The sequence below is a fragment of the Podarcis gaigeae genome (assembly GCF_964106915.1).
Source record: "Podarcis gaigeae genome assembly, chromosome: 17".
Classification (NCBI taxonomy): Eukaryota; Metazoa; Chordata; class Lepidosauria; order Squamata; family Lacertidae; genus Podarcis; species Podarcis gaigeae.
In genome coordinates, this window is record NC_139694.1 from 8111918 (window position 1) to 8137758 (window position 25841).

Sequence of the window (25841 nt, forward strand, 5' to 3'; positions counted from 1 at the left end):
GTGCTTTGAAAATCTTTGTTTCTCCAAACATGTAATAAGTGCTGTTTCTGAAAACACTGTAACACATATGAAAACTGCTAGGTATTGCTCGTAGCTTTTTCTTTGTGGTTATGGTAACAGAAGGGTATATTTAGCCTAAATGAGAACATGTTTTTCCTTTGCAGATCACAGCAATGGATCTTTTAACTTGAAAGCCCTTTCTGGTGGATCTGGCTACAAGTTTGGAGTCCTTGCAAAAATAGTGAATTATATGAAGGTATAATCATTTTTTTCCAATTATTTAGAACAATAAAGTGTGCACCTTCTAGTATAATTTCCTTAATCTCAGCAGCAATATTAAATGTATGTGATAAGGAAAATGGCTAGATGCAAAAAAAATGGCATATCTATCTATCTATCTATCTATCTATCTATCTATCTTGCAGGCATCTCTGCTGCTTTTGGGGAGGATACTATTCTGTCTGCCAACTGAGGTCTATCGTTTCCTGCTTAATCCTTAAGAGTGGGAAATGGGAGTAGGGTATCAGCTAAGCTCTGCCTTGAAGGTTTCTGATTTAAGCACAAATATACCTAGCAGCACACAACAACCACAAGCTGATTGATTTCCACTGACAGTTGGTATCCTGGAAACCTTGTTTCCTGTGCGGAAATGACTATAGAAATTAAGAGGTGCAATTTTGTTTATAGGCCTCTCACAGACTATTTAAACCTCGGGTTAAAAGTGCTAGTTTTAATAGGGAATAAGTAGGCATAAGGGAAATGTGAGACAGTGAAGTAAGGATTTAGTCTTTTCTTCATTTGCATAGCAGTACACGACATATCTGTGACTAACCAAGAAGTAACTATATTTTTATGTAACCACAGACTTTAAAATATAAACTCTTGTGATTTCATTGTTTGCAGCAATGAGGTAAAAAGTATAAAAAGTATTATTGTGACTAACACCTGGCTTGGAATAATAATTTTGTACAAGTTAATTTTCACTGTAGTTACAGTAAGGACATTATTCATCTGAATTAATATATATACCTTAGTTCATACAATAAAAAATGGGTGAGAGGCTGTAGTCCAATGGCTTATTAGACCTGCTGGTCCAGTTGCAATTTTGTGGACAGAGTAAGATTACATTTATTGCATTTGGATCTGCTGGTGAAAGTGAATAGAGCTATGTCAAACTCTGCAGTTCTGTTCTCATTTGGTAGAAGGTCTAACTACATTGTGCAGTATGAGGTATTACTGCTTACATTGATTGGAGCTTCTTATCCCAATATGCACTTTGATAAGAGTTAACCAAACTCAGTTTTGACAGCCCTGCCCATGTTGCAAAGCAAGAGAGCTACTTGGTACAGGCTGGTTGGGGTAAGAGCCAAGCTGTAGATCAATATGCCCTTGATCTTGAGATTTCACCCACCTGTTTACCTAGATGCTGGTTTCCTTTCCTATGAGCATAGGTACCATTTCAAATTTTAGAAGGGCTATCAATAAAGATCCAAAACCTAGCAGCTGAATTCCTGTAATAGCAATGCAGTGTTGCTGAAATGCTGTTGTAACACATTTGTGATACAACACTGGCCTATTTGTTGGTACACAGCATTCTGAGCATTTATATGTTGATATTTTAAAAAATTAATGGATTTGATTGTAACACATGCAGAATAAGAATAAATACAGAGAGGTAAATTACTGGGGCTGAATCTGTGAATAGTGTCTCAGTTCTTTAACTAAAAGGAATTGCATTTCGTTGCTACCCAACTTCAGCACAGTTTATGTACTCTTAATGTTTTACTTAAAAAAATTAATAGCAACTCAAAGTAGTTGTGATTTCTTTCCCTAGACGCGGCACCAGCGTGGTGATACACACCCATTAACTCTGGAAGAAATATTGGATGAAACACAGCACTTAGATATTGGACTGAAGCAGAAACAATGGTTAATGAGTGAGGTAACGAAAGCAACTATTCAGACTTCTAAGATAAGGCCAGTTCAAATAAGCATTTTTATCAAATGTTAACTCATATTGTTGAGTGATCGTATGGTTGTAAGAAGCTGTCATACAGAGCTTTAATGAGCTATCAAAAGAGGCAAACTTACCAAGTTGTTAAATTACCATTTGGTAAATATTGGTTCAAGTTATTGTGAATATATTTTGTGTAATGTTTCCCCTAAAAACTTGATGTCTAAATGCTATCTAATGTGAATGCGTCACGTTAAAAAAGCTGTGGCACTCTTCAAAGCATATACATTTGTTCATATTGTGTGTATGCTAATTGTGGAATAGTTTTAATGCTGAGTGCTTTATAGTAATAAAAGCTTAAAAGATCTGCATTTATTTATTTAAATGTGGATTCTCAAATGTTACAATTGCAGGCATATTTTACTTTCACATACTCTAATAATATTTCCCTTTGGCTGTACAAGATGCCATCACTTTTAAACATTAATTAAATGGTTAGGAAAGTCTAAACATAATCTGTTCTTGGGGAAAAGAGCACCCTGAAGCCCCCAGTGTTCATAGAATCCATGACTAGACATGTGCTGGCAAAATAAAACTGCGGCTTGTTGCCATATAACACACCTCCACCCACATACTCTGAAACACCTGCCTTGCCCTATTGGTTCCAACAGAGTATGCAAGCTGTTCATCTTCATGCTCTTCTTCTAGCAGGGACATTCTGAGTGAACCAGGGTCTTCAGGGCACCATCAGTACTATTCAGTAGCAACTTGACTTGGCCAGAGTGGGCCTTGCTTTGGGCAGGGAAAATAGCTGGTGCTTGGAGGGGAGCTCTTACAGTCGGGCAAGAGACGTCAATTTCTCCTGGGACAATCACCAAGCACCTTCATCTCCCAGGCTTATGAGCACTTCAGCCATCCCTACCTGTGAGTGAGTTACCAAGATGCAGTTTTCTGAGAGACTCAACCATTTCAGCTTGACATATGAAACAAGGTGTGAAACGAACTGTTCTGGGGGTTCTCCCAACCCCCCCCCCAAGAGCCAATTTCATTGGGGTAGTGGTGAGAGGAGGAAACCCTGTGTACATGCTGAAGCCTTCACCCTGTGTGTGTTTTCCTAGTATATTTTAGAGTTTACAAGCAGACACAGTCCTACTCACCTCAAATTCATATTGTACAAATTCATATTGAGAAGCAGAGATACTGCAGAATAGCTTTCCTTCAAGAGGTCCTGGAAAGAGGCAAGGCCAGAGTGATGGCTCATTCAGAGACACACCGGGCAGCCTCCTGGGCAGGCACATAATTCTGCTTGATCTCTGCACTGACAGTGACTGAATATTCCAGTTGCTCGTGATGCCAAGACATCGTGCAATTTACGTAATCATTGGGTGGAAAGAGGCTGATCAGGTGAGTAATACAGGCATGCAACATGAAGTTCCTACTTTGGGCCTTTAATTTATTGTGGCTCTAATTTATTGTAGGCAGTATTTCCTGGTACATAATTTAGGAATTACTGTTTTAACAAAATGTATACAAAGCAAATACATGGCATCTTCTGTAAAAAGCTGAAAACATGTATTTATGTTACAGGCCCTTGTCAGCAATCCCAAAATAGATGTTATAGATGGAAAATATGCTTTCAAGCCTAAGTACAATTTGAAAGACAAAAAGGCCCTGCTTCGGCTTTTGGATAAACATGACCAGCGAGGGCTAGGAGGAATACTTCTAGAAGATATTGAAGAAGGACTGCCTAATGCACAGAAAGCCATAAAGGTAAGCAACACTCCCTAGTTTCATGTTAGGAATTCGTTTTTCTTATTCTACAAAAGCAAACTTGTTAATTGCTTTTACTTTTCAATAATATGCTACAGTTCAGAACAACTTGTGTGCACTATCTGGGCAAGGATCAATTTTTTTCCTGAGAAATGCTCAGAAGCTGCCTTGACAATCCCCCCCCCCCCCACTTGTTCTTTCAGCTCCCCTGAGTTCTTACAAACACTGCTTAAAGGAGAAGATGGAAGAAAGTAGCGTACACAGCACCATTTTTTCTTTTTAACCGAACTGGTGCAAAACATCCACCCTTCTTTTTGAACTGCAGAGTTCAAAGTACAGTTTGGCAATTCAATATGGACAGCTTCTGGTAGAATTTAAAATAAAAATAAAAATCAGGGGTCAACCCTCTGAATCATAGCCCTTGTCTTACTCATGCTAGCAAATCAGTATAAAAGGGCCTTTGCAGTATTGATTTGGGGGGGGGGGGGTTCAATGAGACTTACTCCCAGGTAAGTCTGTATAGGATTCCAACCTAAATATACCAGTTTTACAAATGAGGAACTGATGCTGACAGAGAGTGAGTTCCTTAGGTTCCTCATCAGTTCAACTTGTGGTTGAGAATGCTTTTGAATTCTGGACTTCCTTTTTAAGAACCATGTTAGTACTTTTAATGCTAAGCCAAAAGCTTAATACACACTCTTTTATTCACAAAACTACATTAAGTAACTGAATCACGGCAAAAGATTTTGGTATTTGTTTACATTACTGATTTAGACCATCTGCCATCTTAAAGACTCTGAACATCTTACAACACAACACCTAGAGGACCACCTAATAAATCACTTTTTTTCTGAAAATTCCATTAATATTAACACATTTAATTATTAATAAATTTGTATACCACCCTATCTCCAAAGATCACAGGGTGGTTCGCAGCATAAAAATACAACATGAGAACACAAAATACATAAAAAACTAACAAACGAATAACTGTCTCCCCCAACACATTTAAAAGGCCATAGATCCGCCAGAGGCCTGTTCCTTGAGAAATATTTTCGCCTGGCTCCTGAAGATATGCAATGAAAGTGCCAAGTGAGCCTTCTTGGGGAGAGCATTCCACAAATGGGGAGCCACTGTAGAAAAGGCCGGTTCTTGTGTTTCTACCCTCTGGACCTCTCATGGAGCATACCTTCAAACAGCTCTTACCCTAATGATAGGTGTTTTGAGAGCTGCCTGCAGTTATGTGTTCTCATGTGATCATTGGTGCTAGATTTTTACCTAACAGTGACATTCAGAGTGAAAAGCTGGCTTCCAGCAGCTTTCCAGAATATATATGATAGAGATGGGCTAATTCCCCTTCATAATTCATTGAATTAGTGACAGTTAGTTATTCCTCTTGCTTCTACAACCATAAGTCAACAAACCATAAGACACATTAGACTTTAGGATTATTCACCTTTCCCTTGTTTATAAAAGTGAACACTGTAGGGATAAATAATTTGTATCTTTCAAAAATCTGTTGTTATGTGAGTTACAAAATGTTTTGCCCATTCACAAAATGCTTGCAAATTTTGTTAATTGTTTATGTCATAGGCGAAATTAATGCAAGGATCCGTCTCATATTTATTCTAAATGAGTTCCAGTGTTGAGCCCATATCTCAACACTGGGCTCAACACCCATATCTCTTAACAGATTCAGTTGTTGAGGATCTCAAAAGTACTGGAATTATCAGTGCTTAAGTACACTTATGTTTCTGTGTTTACATTTGAGGCTTTAGGGGACCAGATCATCTTTGTTACACGTCCTGATAAGAAGAAAATTCTTTTCTACAATGATAAGAGCTGTCAGTTTACAGTGGATGAAGGTTGGTTTTCTAATTACAGCTATAAATATATGTATGTCTAGGGAAAGCATATTCTAGAAATGGGTTTAGAATAGTTTATTACTGGGCTGTAAGATATTTGGTCAAGCGGATGTTGCTAAACTACAACTTTCATTATCACGGACAAGTGGCCGTGTTGTCTGGGGCTGATGAGAGCTGGAGTTCACCAAACCTGATGCCGCACTCATGGTGTCAAATGTTAAAATGTCACTCGTGTGTCTCACTTCATCTGATGTTGTACAACTTGAACCTGAATGCTAATACATCTAATATTTAAATTCCAGAGCCTAAAATACTGAGCACACTCATCTTAGCAGTGTGCTGGATGTTGGAGACCCTTGAAAGCAGGTATAATGGTCTAGGGCAGGGTTTCCCAACCTTGGGTCTCCAGCTGTTTCTGGACTACAATTCCCATCATCACTGACCACTGATCCTTCTAGTTAAGGGTGATGGGAGTTGTAGTCCCAGGAGAGCCCAGGTTTGGAAACACAGTGGTGCCCCGCAAGACGAACGCCTTGCAAGACGGAAAACCCGCTAGACGAAAGGGTTTTCCGTTTTGGAGGACCTCGCAAAACAAATTTCCCTATGGGCTTGCTTCGCAAGACAAAAATGTCTTGCGAGTTCCTGCGGGTTTCCCCCCCTTTCCCCCCCCTTTTCCTAAGCCGCTATGCCGCTTATCTGCTGATCCGCTGATAAGCCGCTTAACAGCTGGTCGCTAAAAGCCGCTAAACCGCTAATAGCGCTAATCCACTAAGCTGTCAATGGGCTTGCTTCACAAGATGAAAAAACCGCTATACGAAGAGCCTCACGGAACGGATTAATTTCGTCTTGCGAGGCACCACTGCACTGCTCTAGGGCCTTTTAGGCTCCCTTGCATACAGCCACATAGTCCCCCTTATGAAAGGCAAACATGCAGGCAGAGATTCAGCTGGTACATGTAAACTTGTCAGTTTATTCATAGGAAATAATGAATCGAGAGGAGGCAAGTATGACCCATTACTTAAAAACTATATCCCGGGGGGGGGGGGACATAATCAAGAGATTTGAGCACCTTCTATGAGGAAAGCTAAAAGTGGTTGGGATTTTTTGTTAAGGCAATCTTAAGGGAGGACTACGGGAACAGGATTGCGCAGCCAGTATGTAATTAAACCTTGTTCTCCTGTCCATCAGCGGACATCACCAGTGATGCCACCTGGTGTGTGTGTGTGTGTGTGTGTGTGTGTGTGTGTGTGTGTGTGTGGATTGCAGGCCAAATTGGACCTCCTGGGAGAGGGGCAAGTTTTCAGATAACTGCTGGGAATATGCAGATGATAAGACTGTTCCCTAAATATAGGAGTGGTTGGTAGGCTTTTCATAAAGCCTCTTTCTCTCCTTCAAAAATTTATTTTAGAAGAATATGAGAGAAAATAATTTTAGATATGGCTAAGCTATGAATAAAGTGGGATTGTTCTGTTTTTTGAATGCTTTAGAGTAAGCAAAGAAGCCACCCAGCATATGTAGTAATGTACTATTTTTATGTACTGTTTGATGATGATGTCATTTTTGTCCATTATGTGCTGCGTTGTCATCACCATTATCATATTTTATTTATGAATTATCTAAATATAGTTGGTGTTGCACTTCTACCTGATGTTTAGTCTATTTAATCCCAATTCCTTTGCAATATGAGGTTTCAGTAATTTGAAACATGGTTGATTTTTAAGGCTTTATGTTTATTTTCAGATAACAAAATTGTAATTAATAGCTTAATGTTTAAATTTAATATCACATGATAGGATGAATGCATAGCTGTGTAAAATGTTTGTGAAAGGTTAGAGTCTTCATAATTTGATCTGTAGATGGCAGCATAATCTCACATTTGTAGTTTGCTTGCTCTGTTATGGAAATAATTGTGTATAAATTTTGTTTTGGAATCTGTCATGGTACATTAACAGTGTGTTTTTGTGACCTGTGATTTTATCATTTATCTGATTTTTTAAAGCTTAAACTCTGCTAAAAAGATGCTGTACTTAATTCTTTCTTTCAGATATGAATAGTCAGCAACGGCTATCATAGGATAACATATTACAAGCTTTATTTTAGAACAGTGGTTCCCAATTTGCTCAGTACTGTGGACCCCCTGTTTTTCAAAAGCCAAGCCATGAACCCCCTTCTTTTGAAAATATTTATATCTGTATAGTAGTTTTTGTTATGTGAGTGGTGTTGCGAACCCGCTGGGTGGGTTACACAGACCCCTTGGGGTTCATGGACCACCAATTGGGAACCACTGTTTTAGACCATTACAAAATATATATCAAGTTGGCATACCCAACTCTTAAATACTAGAGCTTCCTTGATATAATGCCACATGTGAATGATAACTTTGTAGTGAGCTATTCTCTCCTTATAGATAGGAGGGCGTATGGTTCTGGGAATCAGAAAATCAGGACTAATAAGCATTAGTATAACCATTAGTATAAGCATTAATAACCAGGAAATCCAGGACGCCCCATCATTTCAGGTATTGGCACTATTACAGTGGGTGTCTCCGGTTATATGGACTCTGTTCTGAAACCATATGCCATCAGTGCTCCCAGCTATGTACGTGACACCACAGATTTTCTGAGGAAAATACAATCTTTAAATAATCTTCCCAACAATACTATACTAGCTACTATGGATGTGGAATCTCTGTATACCAACATCCCACACAACGATGGTTTACAAGCTATAAGGAACACCATTTCAGATAAAACCACAGCGGACTTTGCCACCAAACTCTGCCAATTTGTCCTTACCCACAACAACTTCAAATTCGGTGATGACCTGTTCCTTCAGATCAGCGGCACAGCAATGGGCACCCGCATGGCCCCACAGTATGCCAACATCTTCATGGCAGATTTAGAACAACGTTTCCTAAACTCCTACCCACTCAAACCTCTCTTGTACCTGCGATACATTGACGATATTTTTATCATCTGGACACATGGTCAACAGACCCTGAACACCTTCCACCAGAAATTCAATGATTTTCACCCCACAATCAACCTAACTATGAATCAATCTATGCAAGAAATACATTTTTTGGACACTACTATAAAAATACAGGATGGGCACATAGACACCACCTTATACCGTAAACCAACTGACCGACAAACATATCTACATGCCTCTAGCTACCATCCCAAACATACCAAACAGTCCATTGTATATAGCCAGGCACTACGTTACAGCCGCATCTGTTCCAATTCTACAGACAGAGACTCTCACCTAAGAGATCTACAGCAAACCTTTTTAGAACTAAAATACCCAACAGATGAAGTTAGACAACAGATCAACAGAGCCAGACTGATACCCAGAGAGAACTTGCTGCAAGACAGACCCAAAAAAGAAAATAACAGAACACCTCTAGTCATCACATACAGCTCCCAAGTTAAAACAGTACAACGCATCATCAGAGATCTACAACCTCTCCTGGACAATGACAGTTCTCTTTCTCAAGCTCTGGGAGGAAGACCTTTCATTGCCTACAGACAGCCACCCAATCTTAAACAACTCCTAACCCACAATAATACTACAACCAGACCTAACACGGACACTGGCACCAGAGCCTGCAATAAACCCAGATGCCAACTTTGCTGCCACATACACCCGGACAACACCATTACTGGCCCCAACAACATCACACATACCATCTCGGGACTATTTAATTGCTCATCGTCTAACATTGTGTATGCCATCAAATGCCAACAGTGTCCTTCAGCTCTCTATATTGGACAAACAGGCCAGACCTTACGCCAAAGAATAAACGGACATAAATCGGACATCAGGAATCACAAGACAGAGAAACCAGTAGGAGAACACTTCAATCTCCCAGGACATTCTATACAAGATCTCAAAGTAGCTGTTTTACTACAAAGGAATTTCAGAAATAGACTGGAAAGAGAAGCTGCTGAATTACAACTTATCACCAAACTTAAAACCATGGAGAAACCTGGCCTGAACAAAGACCTTGGATTCTTATCTCATTATACATGACAAAGCCATTTTTCACCTTTTCACCCCTTGCTTCTTCCTGTAAGACCTATTGCAGTCGTTAAGAGTCGTCAACAGGCTCATCACAGCTATCTGCCAATCACCCATTCCCACCACCCTTCTGAGTAATACCCCTCCCCAACTTCTCACTATATAGAAGGGTCTGGAAACTTCTGTTTCAGTGTATCTGAAGAAGTGTGCATGCACACGAAAGCTCATACCAAGAACTGACTTAGTTGGTCTTTAAGGTGCTACTGGAAGGAATCTTTTTCGTTTTAAGCATTTTCTGAACAGCTGGGACTTTTCTCTAGATCTGCATGCATCTTCCTGGCTTTTTTAGGGAATGCAGGGCTTTCTCACAATTCCTTTTTTACTATTTCTGTTATTATTAGGGTTTTCATGTTACTAGAATAAAGCAGAACAATCCCTTATCCCTGCCCCCTCTACCCCCAGTTCTCCTCTGTTCCTCCCTCTGCTCTTGTTCTTTTCCAGTTACAACATTTTCATTTCTGATGTTCAGTTGTTTGGTGTTCGGGTTTACATTTTCAGGTAAGGATATGGGCCAATAAATGTCAGTGATGTTTGGGGTCCCAGATCAACAGTTGTTCAGTTAGAGAAGTTTCCATCCCTATGTTGTGCTCCCACTTCTTCAGGTTGTGAGTATTTTTCTGTGAAAGGTTCCAAAGCTGTGCTCCCAATTCTCTTGGAAACTAGACTTTTTATGTAGTTTATAGAGCAGCATTTTCTCACAGGCAGCTAGCTGTAGGAGAGGAGGTCTTGTATTCGGTTTTCCATATTTGGTGTGATCCAGCCTTTTCAGTGTTGGAGGGTTATGCATTTTGCTGCCTGTGTGACTTAGTGGAACCATCTTTTCTGTATTTTCAATACAGTGGTGCCTCGCTAGACGAAAAGAATTCGTTCCGCGATTCTCTTCGTCTAGCGGTTTTTTCGTCTTGCGAAGCAAGCCCATTGACAGCTTAGCAGATTAGTGCTAGAGCTGTCAAGCGGCTTCCAGCGATCAGCTGTTAAGCGGCTTATCAGTGGAACAGCTGATAAGCGGCTTAGCGGCTTAAGAAAAGGGCGAAAAAAGCGAAAAAACCCCACGGGGAGACGCAAGATTTTTTCATCTTGCGAAGCAACCCCATAGGGAAATTCGTTTTGCGAAGCGCCTCCAAAACAGAAAACCCTTTCGTCTAGCGGGTTTTTCGTCTTGCGAGGCGTTCATCTTGCGGGGCACCACTGTAATCCCCAGGTATGTAGCTAATTAGGATGTTGGTACCTTCTATTATCAGGAATGTGTCCAGGACCAAATTAATTCCATTCCCAGAAGAGTTTGATTATTGGGTAGCTCCATAGTTGGTGGGTTAGGTGGGCTGCTTACTTCTCCAGCAGTCATCCATGGGTGTAATGCCCTTGCGTTTAAGGCATGCCAGTGTTCAGTGGGCCTGGAGAAGTGTTTTTTGTTGTTGTTGGATTAATCTCAGTCCAATGTCATGGGTGAATAGGTTAATGCCACTGTACATAGGACTTTTTCCCACTGTGCAGGTGTTAGGTGGACTTCTATTTCTTTGTTCCGCTTGTGTCTAATTGGGTTAAGATTGAGGCTCAATGCGTTACATATTAATGTGTATAAGCACTTAATTGAGTTTTCTCAAATGTGAAGGTATTCTGTTTGCAGAAGATATGGTTGCACTCAGTGCATCTGGGACAGATTTTGCTTGAATTCTCAGAATTGCTAGGCGGCTGCAGGAGGAAGGTTATATTTTTGCAGAAGTGTCCCAAAGGTTTTTAATTCATTATTCCATGTTATGATCTGTGATCTGTCCTCTCCCAGATCAAGTTCACGTTTTATGGAAGTGCCTCTTTTTTTAGGCAAAGTTATTCAAGTGTTTTCAACAGTGCTGTATTTCTGAGTTGTAAGAGTTCTGTATTCTGGTAGGCTTGTTCCCTGTTTCTTTTTCAATGCCAAAAATACCAGTATTTCACTTCCTATATTACAAATGTCTCAGCAAACACAAGAATTGCATTTACTGTCTTAGCAGCTTGTGAGACCTTATACAGTGCATTGTTGAATTTCATTTTTATTATGCCAGGTCATGAGGTCATCCATCTCATCCCACATAATGCCCGTCTTTGTGTTTACAAACTGTTTGGGTGTGCAAAACCTACCACACTCCTCTCAGCCCAAGATTGCTGATCAAAATAATAAAAAAACAAGTGAAGAACTTGAAAATGTATTCATTTCAAATACTTTCTCTTCTACCTTTTCCTTATCAGTTTAAGATACTCTGTAAACTACTCGCACACTCCGTTCACATGTCTTGCGTTCACCTCAGTTACACAAACATTCACATACTGATTGGCTGATTCACCAGGCAGAGCTGCTGAGCTTGTGGCTGCTCCCCTTAGCTACTAACTTGATCACTAAGGGGATCTGTTGACAAGCACTATTGAAGTTAATTACCATGGAATGAAGGGAAGTGGAATTGTACCAGTCACAGCCTTGATAAAGGCATTCCAGGAAAGCACTTAAAACGATATATGGAGGCAGGTTGCATGCAGGTTATCAGACCATTGCTGCTCTTTGAAGCTTTGGGCCTCTTCTTCATTTTCTGTGACCCCATAGGCCAAGATAGCTTTTTGGTTTTAGAAGTGTGTTAAAAAAACAACACTAATGAGACTTGGATAGAAGCATGATGTATCTTTTGATTTGTTAATCACTTCCTTTAGGCTCAAACTAGTTGTTATAGGAAACGTGTGTCTGCTGCCAACCCGTCTCCCCCCAGCTGTACCTACGGAAGGAAAACACATGAGAACAATGCGTTCTGTCTCCACTTCACCTCATAGTGGGAGATGTGGAGGCACCAAATGCAATGACTTCACATCACTTATCTTTCACTTGAAGTTACTGAGAAGTCAGTGGGAGGAAATGCTGGTGCAGCAGCTGTCTAGTTTTAAGGCCATGTACATTAAAGAAAAACGTATGGTACCAATCATTAGAGTGTACTGAACTGATACTCACTAAGCATAAGTGCATATGCATTTCTTATAAGGAAAAAGAAATCCTGAAAAGGTTGGGAGACTTTTCTGAAAGCAGTTGTGCTGAAGTGACCCTCTAACCAGCTTCCAGGAGTGTTCATCATTGATCTTTCAATTCACTACTGTAATTTAAAACCTTATGGTTTGTCTGCCATGTCATTGACAGTCTGGCAAAGCAGTTTTTCACACTGCTTAAAACTGCAAGTTTTGCATTGTGAATGCAATGAGAAACATTTCCTGTTTGTTTATCCAGTGCCGTGTCTAATTAAGTATTCTTATTTTGGGATTTTAGAATTTCAGAAACTGTGGAGGAGTGTTCCTGTGGATTCCATGGATGAAGAGAAGATAGAAGAGTATCTGAAACGCCAGGGAATTTCTTCCATGCAGGAGGCTGGACCAAAGAAAATAGTAAGAAAATTTCCATTTTTCCATGCTTTGCTCTAGTGTTGAGTCTGTTAAGGAGAACTTAATCTGGACAGAATTAATGCTTTGTTACCCTTAAAATAATCAGGTTACAGGACAACGATCAGTATTTGTCTTGCAACTAATAAATGAGGCAGTTGTCTTCCTCTTCTTCTCCCCAGGCCTCTTTGCCCTTCTCCTACCATTAGGAATGCTTGCCTGAGATGTGGCAAATGGTTACAGCAATTTGATCCCTTTATGGACTCAGTAAAATTCATTCTTTTTGCATGGTGCCATGACTTTAGGATTAGGCTTGATTATAAGATTAGTGCTGGGAACTTTTCAAGGCTGTTCCTTATTTCACTATACCCGGGTCAAAATGTAGCATTTCTTTCATCCCTGTACAGAGTCCTCATTTTGTTCAAAATCATTTATTATGACAATGTTACCATGTACATACATGGAGGTTTAAAGGAGAAATAATGAAGGGAGTGTGTTCAAAAACTTGGAGCAAAGCACACACTTGTACCATCTATTAGCACACCTTCATGCATCCCCTCCCCTTCACACTTTTCCTTCAAATCATGGAGGTCTGAAGAAGTGCGGGGGATTTGAAGGCGCAGTCCCACTCGCCCACTAGCTGATGTATGACATCAGGGGTGGTGTGTGTGTGACTCCCCCAAAATGGCCTCCACAGCCAAATAGGGGGTAGCCTGGAGGGCCACGATTGGTCTGCAGTCCAGAAGTTCCCCACTCCTGCACTAAGTCATGGTTTAGCGTTGGTGTGTTTGTTTCTCAGGCAATCAGATTCATGGAGAATTGATATTTCAACTTCCGTTAGCCATGATAGGTAAAAAGAAAATGTCATGTTCAGTGATATTGTGTTTCTGGTCATCAGAAGCCAGGGCATCCATCAGAGATAAGTATTACTGTCATGCCCTGTTTGTGAGCTTCTTAGAGGTCGCCATCTGGCCACTGCTGGCAAGAGAGGATGCTGGGTTAGATAGGCCTTTGGTCTGATCCTGCAAGGCTGTTTGCAGAAAATGTTTTATTTTTAAAGAATACACAGGATTATGATTATTCCTTATTTTTCCTTTTAGGCTCCAATTCAAAGGAGAAAGAAGCCTGCTTCTCAGAAGAAACGGAGGTTCAAGACTCACAATGACCATTTGGCTGGAGTTTTGAAGGATTACTCTGATGTGGTTCCGGGCAAGTAGAGGACCTTCTGGAAGGAACAGTTGTGAGCTTTGATGCAGATGCTCAGTAGCTCTGAGGGACGAGTGTCCTGTGTATAATGTTAAGTGGTTCTACCCCCTCCCAGTCCTGCAGCAGCCGAGAAGAACCAGCTCTTGAGATAAAGGATGAACTGTTCATCTAGATTTATCTTATTGGCTAATATGAACTTGGATCAGAGCTGTTCACTGTCAATAGACCTCTGGTATTGGAGTTAAATATATTCAGCATGTAGTGCCAAGGTTCGTATTCACCATTTAAGTCTTCTTTGAATAATTTTTTTTGGGTTCTGTGGGTATTTTCTTTTATTCATCAAGGTTGACTTAGAGATAAAATGGAGTGTTTGTTTTATCTCTCAAGGAAACATCTTTATAATAAAATACTAGAAAGACAAGGCATTTCTTTTGGGGTATATTTCCTTGCCTGTTAACTGAACTACAATAAAAGCTGATGCTTTCTATCTCGTGGAAATAAAAATGAGAGGAGATGGAAGTGTTAGGATACAATTTAAAATGGTCCTCCATGTTCACAACGTATATTTTCATGGGTCATTCTCCTTATTTATTATTTCACAAAGACCCTGGAAACCTCCATTAATTTTTAGTACAGAGTTTCAATTGGTCACCTGTGCCAGCAGCTCCACTCAGATTATGGAGGGCAAGCAGTTTACTGGACTGAGTCATTTATACAGTTCAGCCTATGTTGGAAAGCTGCATCTCATATGCCAGGCAAAACCAATCCCCAAAATTATTTCGTCTAGAGCTTTTCCTGGTATATCCATGCTAATAGGTTTTTACATATTTTTATTTGTTTCCTACATTTATATCTTACATTTCCTCCAAGGAGCTCAGGGTGATTAATTACGGTTCTCCTTATCCTCATTATATCCACATAACAACCCTGCGAGGTAGGTTAGGCTAAGAGACTGACTGGGCGAAAATCACCTGGAGAGCTTCATGACTCAAGCTCCAGCCTCCTCCTCCCATCTTAACTGTACTGCAAAAAGAATGGGACATGGTGGCATTCTTTTTCTTTTTCTAAAAAAATCATTGATCCACCTCAGGACTCAAATAAAAACTGTGTGTACGGAAGGTGAGGAATCAGGTATTCTTGCCTTCTCTAGCAATTTTTTACACTCTTCAGAGAGCAGGCATCCTCCTGTTTTGACAACGAATATACTAATTTAATGAAAGTCTGTTCCTTAGCTCTGTATTATTTGCAGTTTAAAACTGAATTATTTCAGCGTAGTATTTTAAGACTTAGGATATTGTGTGTGACTTTCTCAGAAGAGCTTGGTCTCTTCTCTACCTAATCATCTGACCTACAGCAGTTATGGAGTGATCAGGAACATCTTGCCTGTTCTGTCTGTCGGCTGTGTGGGAAACAGAAATAAATGAAGGTAAGAGTATTTTGCTTAATCTTCCACCCTAATTTACATAATTAAAATGAATAAAGTGTGTGGGTCCCAATCTAGAAAACCTGCAAGACAGTGAGGCAAAGCCTGTCTGTTCTTGCAATGGTGTTTACAGTTGAGATTGAGGATAGTGCCACTGCCAGTTCTGACCTTAGATAAGGAATTGTCACTTGCAGTAATGCCTCTTCAAATGAACTTGCGGTAAAGGAGAGTCTTGTATCAGGCACGTATTCTTCGAGGTACAAAGGACCCAATCCATTTAGCTTTGAATGTTAAAAACTGGGCCTAGAGGTCTACAACCAATCATAGATTCAACTTGCTGTCTGTCCCTAGCCACCCTTAAAAGCTTGGGCATCACAAATTGAGAGTGTAATTTTGGAAGTTTATTGGGTCGGCAATACAAATACTGTATCTGTTTGATGCTGCTCTACAAATTGGTGTAACAAGGGTAATTTTATTTCCTCCCCTGATATTTATAACTATAGGCAAGGGGAGAGGGGGGAAAGGGAAAACAGAATAAAAAGGAAGTAGCAGCAGGATTTTGCATGGTTGCCTGAGAGAACTGACATGAAGTAGTTTGTAATGCATTTGATCTATAATTCATCACAATCCTTCCAGGCTTTTAGAGAACGGAGGAGAAAAAGGCAAGTGAGCTTAGACAAATTGTGTAAAGAATGCCCATTTGGCTTTCCCTGTCACTTTCTATAAGTGCAGGCAGATGGTGGTATGACACAGGGGAGTGGCAAGCTCTTGCTGCCTGCTGATGGAAAGGGATTCGAGGTTAGGGATAACCATGGAGATAGTGATGGCAGTGACATCCAATTACTTACAGCTGCGTGGCTCACACGGAGGTAGCTGCTAATATGCTGGATCGGATTCCTTGGTGTGCTGTTGCCTAGAGACTAGCAGCAGGCATATCCTTGGCTTGATTAAAAATAGGTGTTTTTCACCAACGGATGCCTTCAGTCAAGTTAGAATTCTTCTTTCTACTATTAGCAGGTTACCTCTTGGTTTCAGAAGCTAGAAATTGGAAGTTTTATTACAGTAACTATTATTAAGATGGGAAGAGAGAATTCACTCCTGAGAGAAGGAAGTGGCGTATGTGTAAGGAATGCTCATTCCTCAGCTAGCTCCCAGCCCCTTAAACTGCTTTAGGAGGGGAGCCTATGTAACATCTGCAACACATCAAGGGAGTGAAATAGGTGTGTTGGGAGGTGGGAGATGAGGTGGTTGACTTCAGCTATGCCAGCACAGCACCACTATTGACGTGTTCCAAGTTCCATTAGGCTGGCTTCCTGTATTTGTGACCCACCAAACTAAATGTGGCCTCCATTAAGTCTCACGGTTGAGAGATGTAAAATCAGACTAGTTCATGAGAGATTCAGGCACTGCTTCCTATTGATGATTCTGCAGTATAGTTTGACAGTGATACCCAGGCAGAAAGCTGTTGAGAGTGTTGAGTTGATAATATCATGCTGGTGCCCACCATGAATGAAAGGGGGTGAAAGGAAATTGTAGAGGTGAGCGATTTTTCTGCATAGGGGAGATAACTTACTACTTCATATATATACATATATTCAAGGAAGTAAGAGTTTAGCATTCCGTTCTCAGTTGCCAGATGACTATAGGAAACCCGTAAACAGGGCCTGAGTGCAACAACACCCTCCCCACCTGCAATTCCCAGTAATTGGTATCCAAGAGGCATACTGTGTCTGACACAGGATGTAGAACTCCACTATCGAGGGCATTACTCAGTTTAAAAATGCAACAAAAAAGCATAAAAGTAAAATATGAAGTAAAAATAAAACAGGCACTTAACTGCTTATTGAGAGAAATTTATGACAACAGACAAGTATCACTTGCTAAGATGAAGTGCTGGTGACAACTGTGATGCCAGTTTTGATATCTCATGGCACAGAACACTGTAACTGTACATGAAGATTAATAATGGAGACTCAAGCATTGCATGTGTGCATTGCAGCTCATTTCATCCAAAGTGGTGGTTCATAGAGCCCTGACAGGGTGTTTTCAGATATTAGAATACTGCCCTGTGATGATTCCTGCTTATTTAGCAGGTTTTGTGTGGCTTCATATATCTATTAGATGCCTATTCTGCACCCATTTGTTTCCATGAGCACCAGTTATCAATAGGATTTTCCATTTACCGTAAGTTATTCATTTCCCCCTGTACTATGAGCCATGCTCACTTCCCCCTTGTCTGTGGTGAACATTTCACCAATTTATTAACATGCAATGCAGTCCTGACATTTTTGCTGGAAATAATGTTTTCCTCAAACAGGTAATCAGATAAGGAGACACTGTAACAGAAGCCACTGTTATTTAGGCATAAGTTATAATCATTGTTTCTTTATTTTTAGAAAATTACAATAGAAAAGTACCTTTAACAACATTTTTTTTAAAAAACAAAACCATAAATTGGAAGCATCTTCTGTTTCTGCTATTGCCAATAGGAGGAGATATGGAAAAATCAAGTTTTTTGCTGACAAAGTCTGACACAATTCTGTTATTCAGCCACCCGCTGTCACATTTTAATTCTGTTCTCAAGTCTTCCATTTAGTTTTAAGAATAGGTTTTTACCTACCCCCTTTCCCCTGCAATTTTAAAGCCTCTGACTGCTTGACATTTGTCACTTGTATTTCCTGCAAAATACTGCATTCTCTTTAAGACAATGAAGTCATTTGTTCTCAGGAGAATTAACAATACTTGGGGAAGCCCATTTGGAAAGATTTAACCATATTAAAACAGTTTCCTTGTTTAGTCAGAACTACCAGTATTGTTATGGAAGTAACCGTATAGCTGTATCATGACTAGATTGCAAAGGAGGATGGGAAGCAAGAATCTGGCATATGGAGCATATCATTCAGGAAAGAAGGAAGCTCATCTGTTGGAAGTTTTGTCTTCTACACCAATAAATGATCCAGGGGCCCTGGCCTTCTCTCCACATCATCATGGTACTCAGAGGGACTGGTTCACATAATCATCTTTTGATGACAAGGTCAATTCTAATTTTTATTTTTTTTACTTCTCTGCCTTTTGTGAAGCAACTGTTTTTGTTACATCACTATAGACAGATATCCTGATTGACTGATTTACAGGCAGGTTGTCCAATGGTGCCTAAGTCATGTAACCAACTTCATTAACAGGTCAGAGGACAGCATACAAGCTGCATTTACTCAACCCACATTTCACACCTGAAAATGGTGGCATGAATCAGGATTGAGAAGGCAGATGACTAATCGAATCCATTGTGTCCACACCCCAGTTGACTGCACAAGAAATCCAAGTAGTTGCTCAGTAAGAGAGAGATGATCACATGCAAAATCAAGCTGGTACTCTCTCCCAATACCTCAAGGCATCCTGGCATTCATCTTGGCACTGGTGGAATAACACTTTATACAAAAGTAGGTACACAGGGGCTGCTGAATTCCTCTATCCCAGAAATGTCTGTGTATAGACAGAGGCCAGACATCAAACTAATAGAACAATGGCGCTGAGTTGGCTCTTTTTATGTGAGTTTCGCACAACCTGGCAGCCTTGCAGACACATGGAGGATGTTAGTGGCGACATTGGAAGGTCATCTGTTGTATCCAAGTTTGGCACTTCCTAGAAAATCTGTACAGAAGAAGAGCCTTAGATCTGGATCCAGTGACAGAGAAGGCCTTTGGTTTTCTGCATGCATATGGGATAATGGCATGAAATGAACTTAAGCTTTACTGCTCAGTGTTTCAGTCAGCTTCACAGACAGCAGCATTACCGGATAACCACCACCACCACCTTAGCAGAACCAATTCTTCCTGTACATGGAGCAAAGGCATGCAAATGTACCCTTATTTCTTTTTAAAACAAGTAGACTAGGAATGCTATGAACCTACTTTACAGAAGACATTTCCTCCGTGGCTCTGCCATTCAAGACTGGTTCCCATAGCCCAACTAGATGCTTTTCCTTCTGTCTTACCAAGGAATCCTACTGGTTACACAACGGCATGTTGGGAACTATGTGTCTGAATGAATACAGTATGCAGAGGCAGTCATTTTATTGTGATGACTGCACTTTTTCTAGCTGTTATAATTATGAAAATGGTCTTAGTGCACAGTAGAAAGCCGTAGAAAAAAAGCACATCTCCCCCATATAGTTTTATATCAAAATATGTGACCACAGATAAAATACAGCATAAACCAGCTGTCAGAACTGCCAGTATACTGTTCAGCACACGGTAATATATCCCAAAGTTACAAAGACATTTGCATATCTGATTGTCTTGCTTGATATAATTTGGCACAACTGGGAGAAGCACGTACCACAGGAATACTTCATATGTTCAACACACATCCTCTCAGGCTTCCCGTCAGGATAGCCAAAGAGTCAATACAATTTAACAATACACTTTTTAAAAATCTGAACAAGATTTAAAAACATGCCTTGAACATGCAGCTTAAAAGGACAGGGAAAGAGAAATTTCAATTACACGCATTCAAAAAGTCAAGAACGTAATCAGTGATCCACCCCAGCGTAAGATCTTTCTACTTAAAATGCTTAGTATAAAAATACTTGGTTCTCTTTGTTGCTTTGTTTGAAAATAACTTTTTCAAACCAGATGTTCAGCCATGCTTTTTAGAATTCGCACTCTTCCTTACAATTTTATACAGCATAGAAGAGGAAAACATTATTATTACTCAGTATTTTTACTTTACTTCTAAAAGAGCAGATGTGTGATAGAGGCTGTGGCAAAGTCTTGAAGGAATCCAACCTTGTGTGAGGTTTTTTCAAGCCTGTAAGAAAGGCAAGATGCATCAGTTAGAAAAAGGCAATCACAATCTTGGAATGATGAGAAAGTGGAAGAGTCTGTGGGTGCTCACGTATATATAGACACTTAGGCCTCTAGGCCAGGGGGTTTCAGGCACAAGGCACAGGGCCCCTCAATAAGAACATAGAGATCACCTTGCTGAAACAGATGCAGTGCTGACAATTAGGATACCCCTCCCCTCTATGGAATCTGCTAGTGGAGAAATTGACAGTTCTGTTCAAGACCTTCTCTTAAGAGCAGAACAGAACCCCTTTAGCACTCAAAGAATAATATGTGAGCACAGGGCAAACAGAATAGAAAGAATGTGAGGGTGGATTAAATTATGTACAGGAATTATTAAACTTGTGTCGTAAGACCCTCTGTTTGGATTTGCACACTGATTTCACTGTCAGAACAACCACGGTATGCATGGGCTCTGGAGGTGCCTCTTCCTGTGAATGCATTTCTCACTCCTTGGCAGTGAGAGAGGCATGCTTCTGCCCAATTCCAAAAGGAAAAGCAACACCAAGTGTTACTGCTGAGCTCAAGCCAATTGAATTAGCAAGCTGCTATCTCAAAGAAAGCTTCAGTGCGGCCAAATGCAAACAGAGCTCTTGGATGAACAAAAGCTTTGCCTTCTGAAGCTATGCTATATATCAGGGGTCGGCAAAGTTTTTGTGGCTTGGGCCGGTTCATGGTCCCACAGACGCTACGGCATAGCTGTCAACCATCCCTTATTTGGCGGGAAAGTCCCTTATCCCAGCACTGTGCCCCACTGCTATCCCTTATTGATGATGTCCCTTAAATATTCCAGGTTTCAAAGGAAGCAGCTCCTCTCCCTCCCTCCCTCCCTGCCAGTCAGGGAGGAGGGAGGCTCCAACTGTGTTGCTTGGTTGCGTTGCTCTCCCAATAAGGAGTCTAAGAACGAGCTTGCATGCCTTGTGCCGATCAAATCGGCCACGTTGCCTGGGGACTCGCCTTTGCTCGGCACTTCCCAGCGGAGAGGTGACGGTGGTTTTCCTTGCTGCATCCCATTTGCCAGGTTGCTGCGCTGTGGGAACCACCACTTGAGGCTTCGTTTGGCTGCTGGCTGGGCTTTCTGCTCTTGGCTTGGAGGGGCTCAGAAGTTGAACACACCCGTGCTTTGAAAATCCCTTATTTTGGCTGCTGATCCCTTATTTTTGAGGCTGCTGGTCCCTTATTTTCAAATCTGTAAGTTGACAGCTATGCGCTATGGTGGGCCGGAGTGTGCACGCACGCATGCGCAAACGCTATTTCTGGCATTCCTTCTGGCACAGAGGAGGCGTACGCAGCTTCCCATTGGCTGCAGGAACTTCCTGCAGCCAGTGGGAAGCTGGCCAGCATTGCAGAAGGCGGTCCCCACTCTGCTCTGTGCTGGTTTAGTGCAGCACGTGAGAGCCGACCGAGCGGGCAGCAGGGGTCCATGGAACAGTTAAACGACCCCCATGGGCCGCTTGTGGCCCATGGGCCTTAGGTTGCGAATCCCTGCTATATACTGATCACCCAGCAGCAGCCAACTGGTGGTTTTTCAGGGCAAGGTTATTTCCAGCTAGCACTGCCAGCTTGGTTATACGCCAGGGAAGATGCATATAAACAGCATTTATTCAGCAGAGTCTTTTGGCTCAAAGTCAAGATGATCCAAGATGAAAATGGAGGGTCTAAGGCTTTTGGCTGCACTGCTTAAACTGTTTGGCCGATCAAATTAAAGCGTATTTTCACAACCAGGTCTTCACTTACCCACCACACTGCAAATTTGAAGATGGAGGTAAGATACCAGTAGCGACTTAGGAAGAACACATTAATACCCACAAGACAGATTGTAGCCGCCATCACACACCTGGTACCTGCACAACAGAAACATTAATGCTTCTTTAGAATGAAATAGGTAATATGACAAGGACCATCTCTAAAGATGTTAAAAGGAGATATGAAATCATGTCTTCAAATTGCAAGAGAGTAGATGCACAACTGCGGGAGGCAGTGGAAGACAGAAGTGCCTGGCGTGCTCTGGTCCATAGGGGCACGAAGAGTCGGACACGACTAAACAACAAGATGCACAACACACAAAGAGTTACGTTACCAGAAATACTGCCACAATCATCATCTTAAAACTTTAGCATTGTATTCATCTGTGGGACAGTTGGTATTATTCCCCATAATGGCTACAAAGTTGGTACATTATAGGATTGTTTATTTATTTATTAAAATTAATAGCTGCTTGTCACCCAAAGCTCTCCAAGCGATTTACAATAAAGAAAAATACACAATACATAGCCAGGGCTTTTTTTTCAGGGGGAACTCACCAGAGCTCAGTTCTGGCACCTCCCAGGTGGGCACCATTGCCATTCTAAGAGAATGAGTGAGTTCTAGCACCTCTTTTTCTAGAAAAACAGCACTGCATAGGCCCTTAGATATAATTATATAAAATACATAGGGCCTTCTTTCCCAGTGAGTACACTGACTGGACAAATGACAGAGATTGGACACCTTAGCTTCTGTGTTTAATAGTGAAAACTGAAAATTGCCTCTATCTAGGAAAATCCATTTATAATAGTGCAGGAGACTGGAGAGAGTTCTCAGCACAACCGCAACATACAAATCTGCTAAACCACAACAGCTGTAGCCGAACTAATTAGACATCAAGAATATAAGCAGCGGTTTGCCCTGGATCCACTGTGCTTTGTGCATGAGGAATTATAATTTCAGGGTGAAAACCTACCGAGCCTTTACTCTTGACGACTTTCAAACAATGCTGACTGTACACTAGCAATACCACATTTGTCCCTTTGCTTCTTTTCCCTCCCTTGTTTTTTTCTTTTCTATGACAACCTCAGCAGTGTTCAATTTTTTCTAGCTTGAAAAGCCCCACTTTTGCAAATGACACAATAACAACAGTCCAGCTTAGGGACAGGGTTAGAATGCTCCTATGCAGCCAAAGCCACAAGCTGGACTCTCATCGAATCCTTCCTCCATCTGGTGTTCCCAGTTGCACAGTAGCTTTATTAACAATGTTTTCTTAAAATGCCCCATTTTTGCTGAAGTTTGACCTGTTTTGCAAAGGCCATGAGAAGCCTCCCTTCACCCAATCTGACCAGCACCCCAGCTCCAACACCCAAAACATTGTTTTAAATAAAAAGGATAGCTTGATACTTCTGAGAAGGTCACAAGCAACACACCATGGCTATTCCTCCTTTCTTCCCTCAGCATCTGGATTTTGGAAGTCTACCTCTGCACATCAAGGGACGGTCATTATATTTGGCTAGTATAGCCAATAAATTAACTAAAGGACAGGCTGTTCAATGGCTACTCTTTCCACTGAATGCCTTTTGGGTGAGATTATGGTGATTTATTTATATGCCAGTCACCTTTTTTATTTGTCTAAATGGTGTTTCCATGCGCTGCTCTGGTTCGCCAGAAGCGGCTTTGTCATGCTGGCCACATGAACCAGAAGCTGTCTGCGGACAAAACTCCATCTCCCTTGGCCTATAGAGTGAGATGAGCGCACAACCCCAGAGTCGTCTGAGACTGGACTTAATGGTCAGGGGTACCTTTACCTTTTTAAAGACAATTTACGAACATGCCGTAAAACACGGCTAAAAATCGTTTTAACAACAGCTAAAGGCAGATGTCCATTTTGCATGGTTTTTAAATCTAAAGCAGAGACCTTTTCATCCAAATGGATAAGCTTGTCAAAACAAAACAAGGTCTTCTACTGTTTCTGTAAAGTACAGGTTAAGTGTGCTCCTGTCACAGAACAAGGGCAACCCCACTGAAAGCCTTCCTTTCAGTTACTGTGCAGAAAGTTTCTGATATTTGGGGGACTTTGAGGAAAAACTCCCCTGCAGAACACAGTGACCTACTTGGTATGTAAGAGAAAAGGTAGTCTCAATCTTGAACTTGGTTCAGTAGCAGGATTGGCTGCTGGCAGTAGGTTTGCTCCCATAAGCAGCCTAACTGAAACTGCAGCCTCAAGGGTAGCCTCCCGCCCCCAAGAGCACTGCAGTAATCCAACTTTGAGGTTTCCAATAACAGACAACTATGGTCCAGCTGTCCTCCAGGAATGGCTGCATCTGCCTTACCAGGTGAAGCTGGTAAAATACACTCGTAGCCGCTGAGGACACCTGCGTCTCTAGTGTACTAATGCTACATGCAAGGGAACAAATTCTTATGGCCAGTGCATCATGTATACATGTTGAAACATGTTAATAATGCTTAGAGAGGCAGGTGCTTGACTTGTTACATCAGTCTCAGCACTTCTTAAAATAGAACCCTTTTGTCTTCTCTTATTGTTCACATAACATGCAAAATCATTGGAGGCGAACTCTTTCTTTCTTTCTTTCTTTCTTCGCTGAGGCTTTCCTATTGCAGCAGCCAGCTTGCAGCTGAGGGAACTGTTCCCAAATATGGCTGTGCGTGCATCTGGAAGGGGGAGAACAATCCACAAGGACTCAAGTCTCATTTTTGCATGCCTCCCTTGCTCACTCTGATACGCTGGTATGAAAACAACTCATTGGCTCCCTCTCTCTAGGGGGGAAAAAACCAACCACCACAATCCAATAATCCTAGATAAATTTGGGCTTTGGAAGATAAAATCACTATATTAGGGAAAGGCCATTTGCTGAGTTTATTCTTAAAGGAAAACAGCGGCACATTGTACTGCTAACCCCACACAATGAGGTTTGGGTTTTCAGATGTCAGAAGATTAAATGGATTTGTGAGTGCAGATATGAGACGAAATTTTGAAATTATTCAGCGTCACAGTACAATAGTTGGTATCTAAAGCAGGCACCTATTGTCCTGTGATGCTGAACAATGTCAAAGCTTTCTGGGGTGGCAGTTGGGTATGTATTTCTTGAGCTAATAAATCAGAATATAAGACAAGAAGTTTCACTGAACACTGCTTGCCATCCTCATCAAACCTTTATTGGCATCACATACTGCTTGCCCTTCGCTGCTCATATTCCCTTGAATGAACAGATTAACGAGTGTGTTGGGAGAAATGTATATTCTGCTGAGAATGTGTGACAATGAAGCCCAATAGGCATATAGCTAGTACTCTGGCTGAATGGACGATGTACTTAGGACATGCCCCAAAGTCCTCTGCAACACACAGTAAGACCCAGCTGATATGGAAAGTGTTCTCTGCCAATAGAAGGCCTGAAGAACACTGTTCTAGATCAACCAGAACTTTGGCGTATGAAGTGTTTCCTGAGGTTCTGGGATCAGCATTCTGTAAGGAAACAAATTTTGCAGTTCTCTCCCATCAGTTTCGGCCTCACTACTTTATGTCCTTGCTGGTTTAGTTT

At 41.1% G+C, this 25841-nt stretch overlaps 2 protein-coding genes and 1 long non-coding RNA gene across 3 annotated transcripts in view; 2 read left to right on the top strand and 1 right to left on the bottom strand.

The window, feature by feature from the left end:
- Window positions 1–14689, top strand: part of GTF2E2 (general transcription factor IIE subunit 2) — a 30969-nt gene extending 16280 nt beyond the window's left edge. Inside the window, exons 3-8 of the mRNA XM_083719742.1 lie at window positions 165–256; window positions 1835–1942; window positions 3542–3724; window positions 5496–5589; window positions 12953–13068; window positions 14163–14689. Of these exons, the coding sequence (XP_083575868.1) occupies window positions 165–256; window positions 1835–1942; window positions 3542–3724; window positions 5496–5589; window positions 12953–13068; window positions 14163–14279 (710 nt within the window). The 3' untranslated portion in view covers window positions 14280–14689. The remainder of the gene's footprint in view (window positions 1–164; window positions 257–1834; window positions 1943–3541; window positions 3725–5495; window positions 5590–12952; window positions 13069–14162) is intronic.
- An 890-nt stretch (window positions 14690–15579) lies between these two features.
- LOC310835403 lies at window positions 15580–17492 on the top strand. Its single transcript, XR_014559641.1, has 2 exons — window positions 15580–15694; window positions 17321–17492. It is a non-coding gene; the product is annotated as an uncharacterized lncRNA (long non-coding RNA).
- A 564-nt stretch (window positions 17493–18056) lies between these two features.
- Window positions 18057–25841, bottom strand: part of RBPMS (RNA binding protein, mRNA processing factor) — a gene marked incomplete at its 5' end in the record, with an annotated part of 74867 nt that continues 67082 nt past the window's right edge. Inside the window, 2 exon segments of the mRNA XM_083719809.1 lie at window positions 18057–20500; window positions 22273–22379.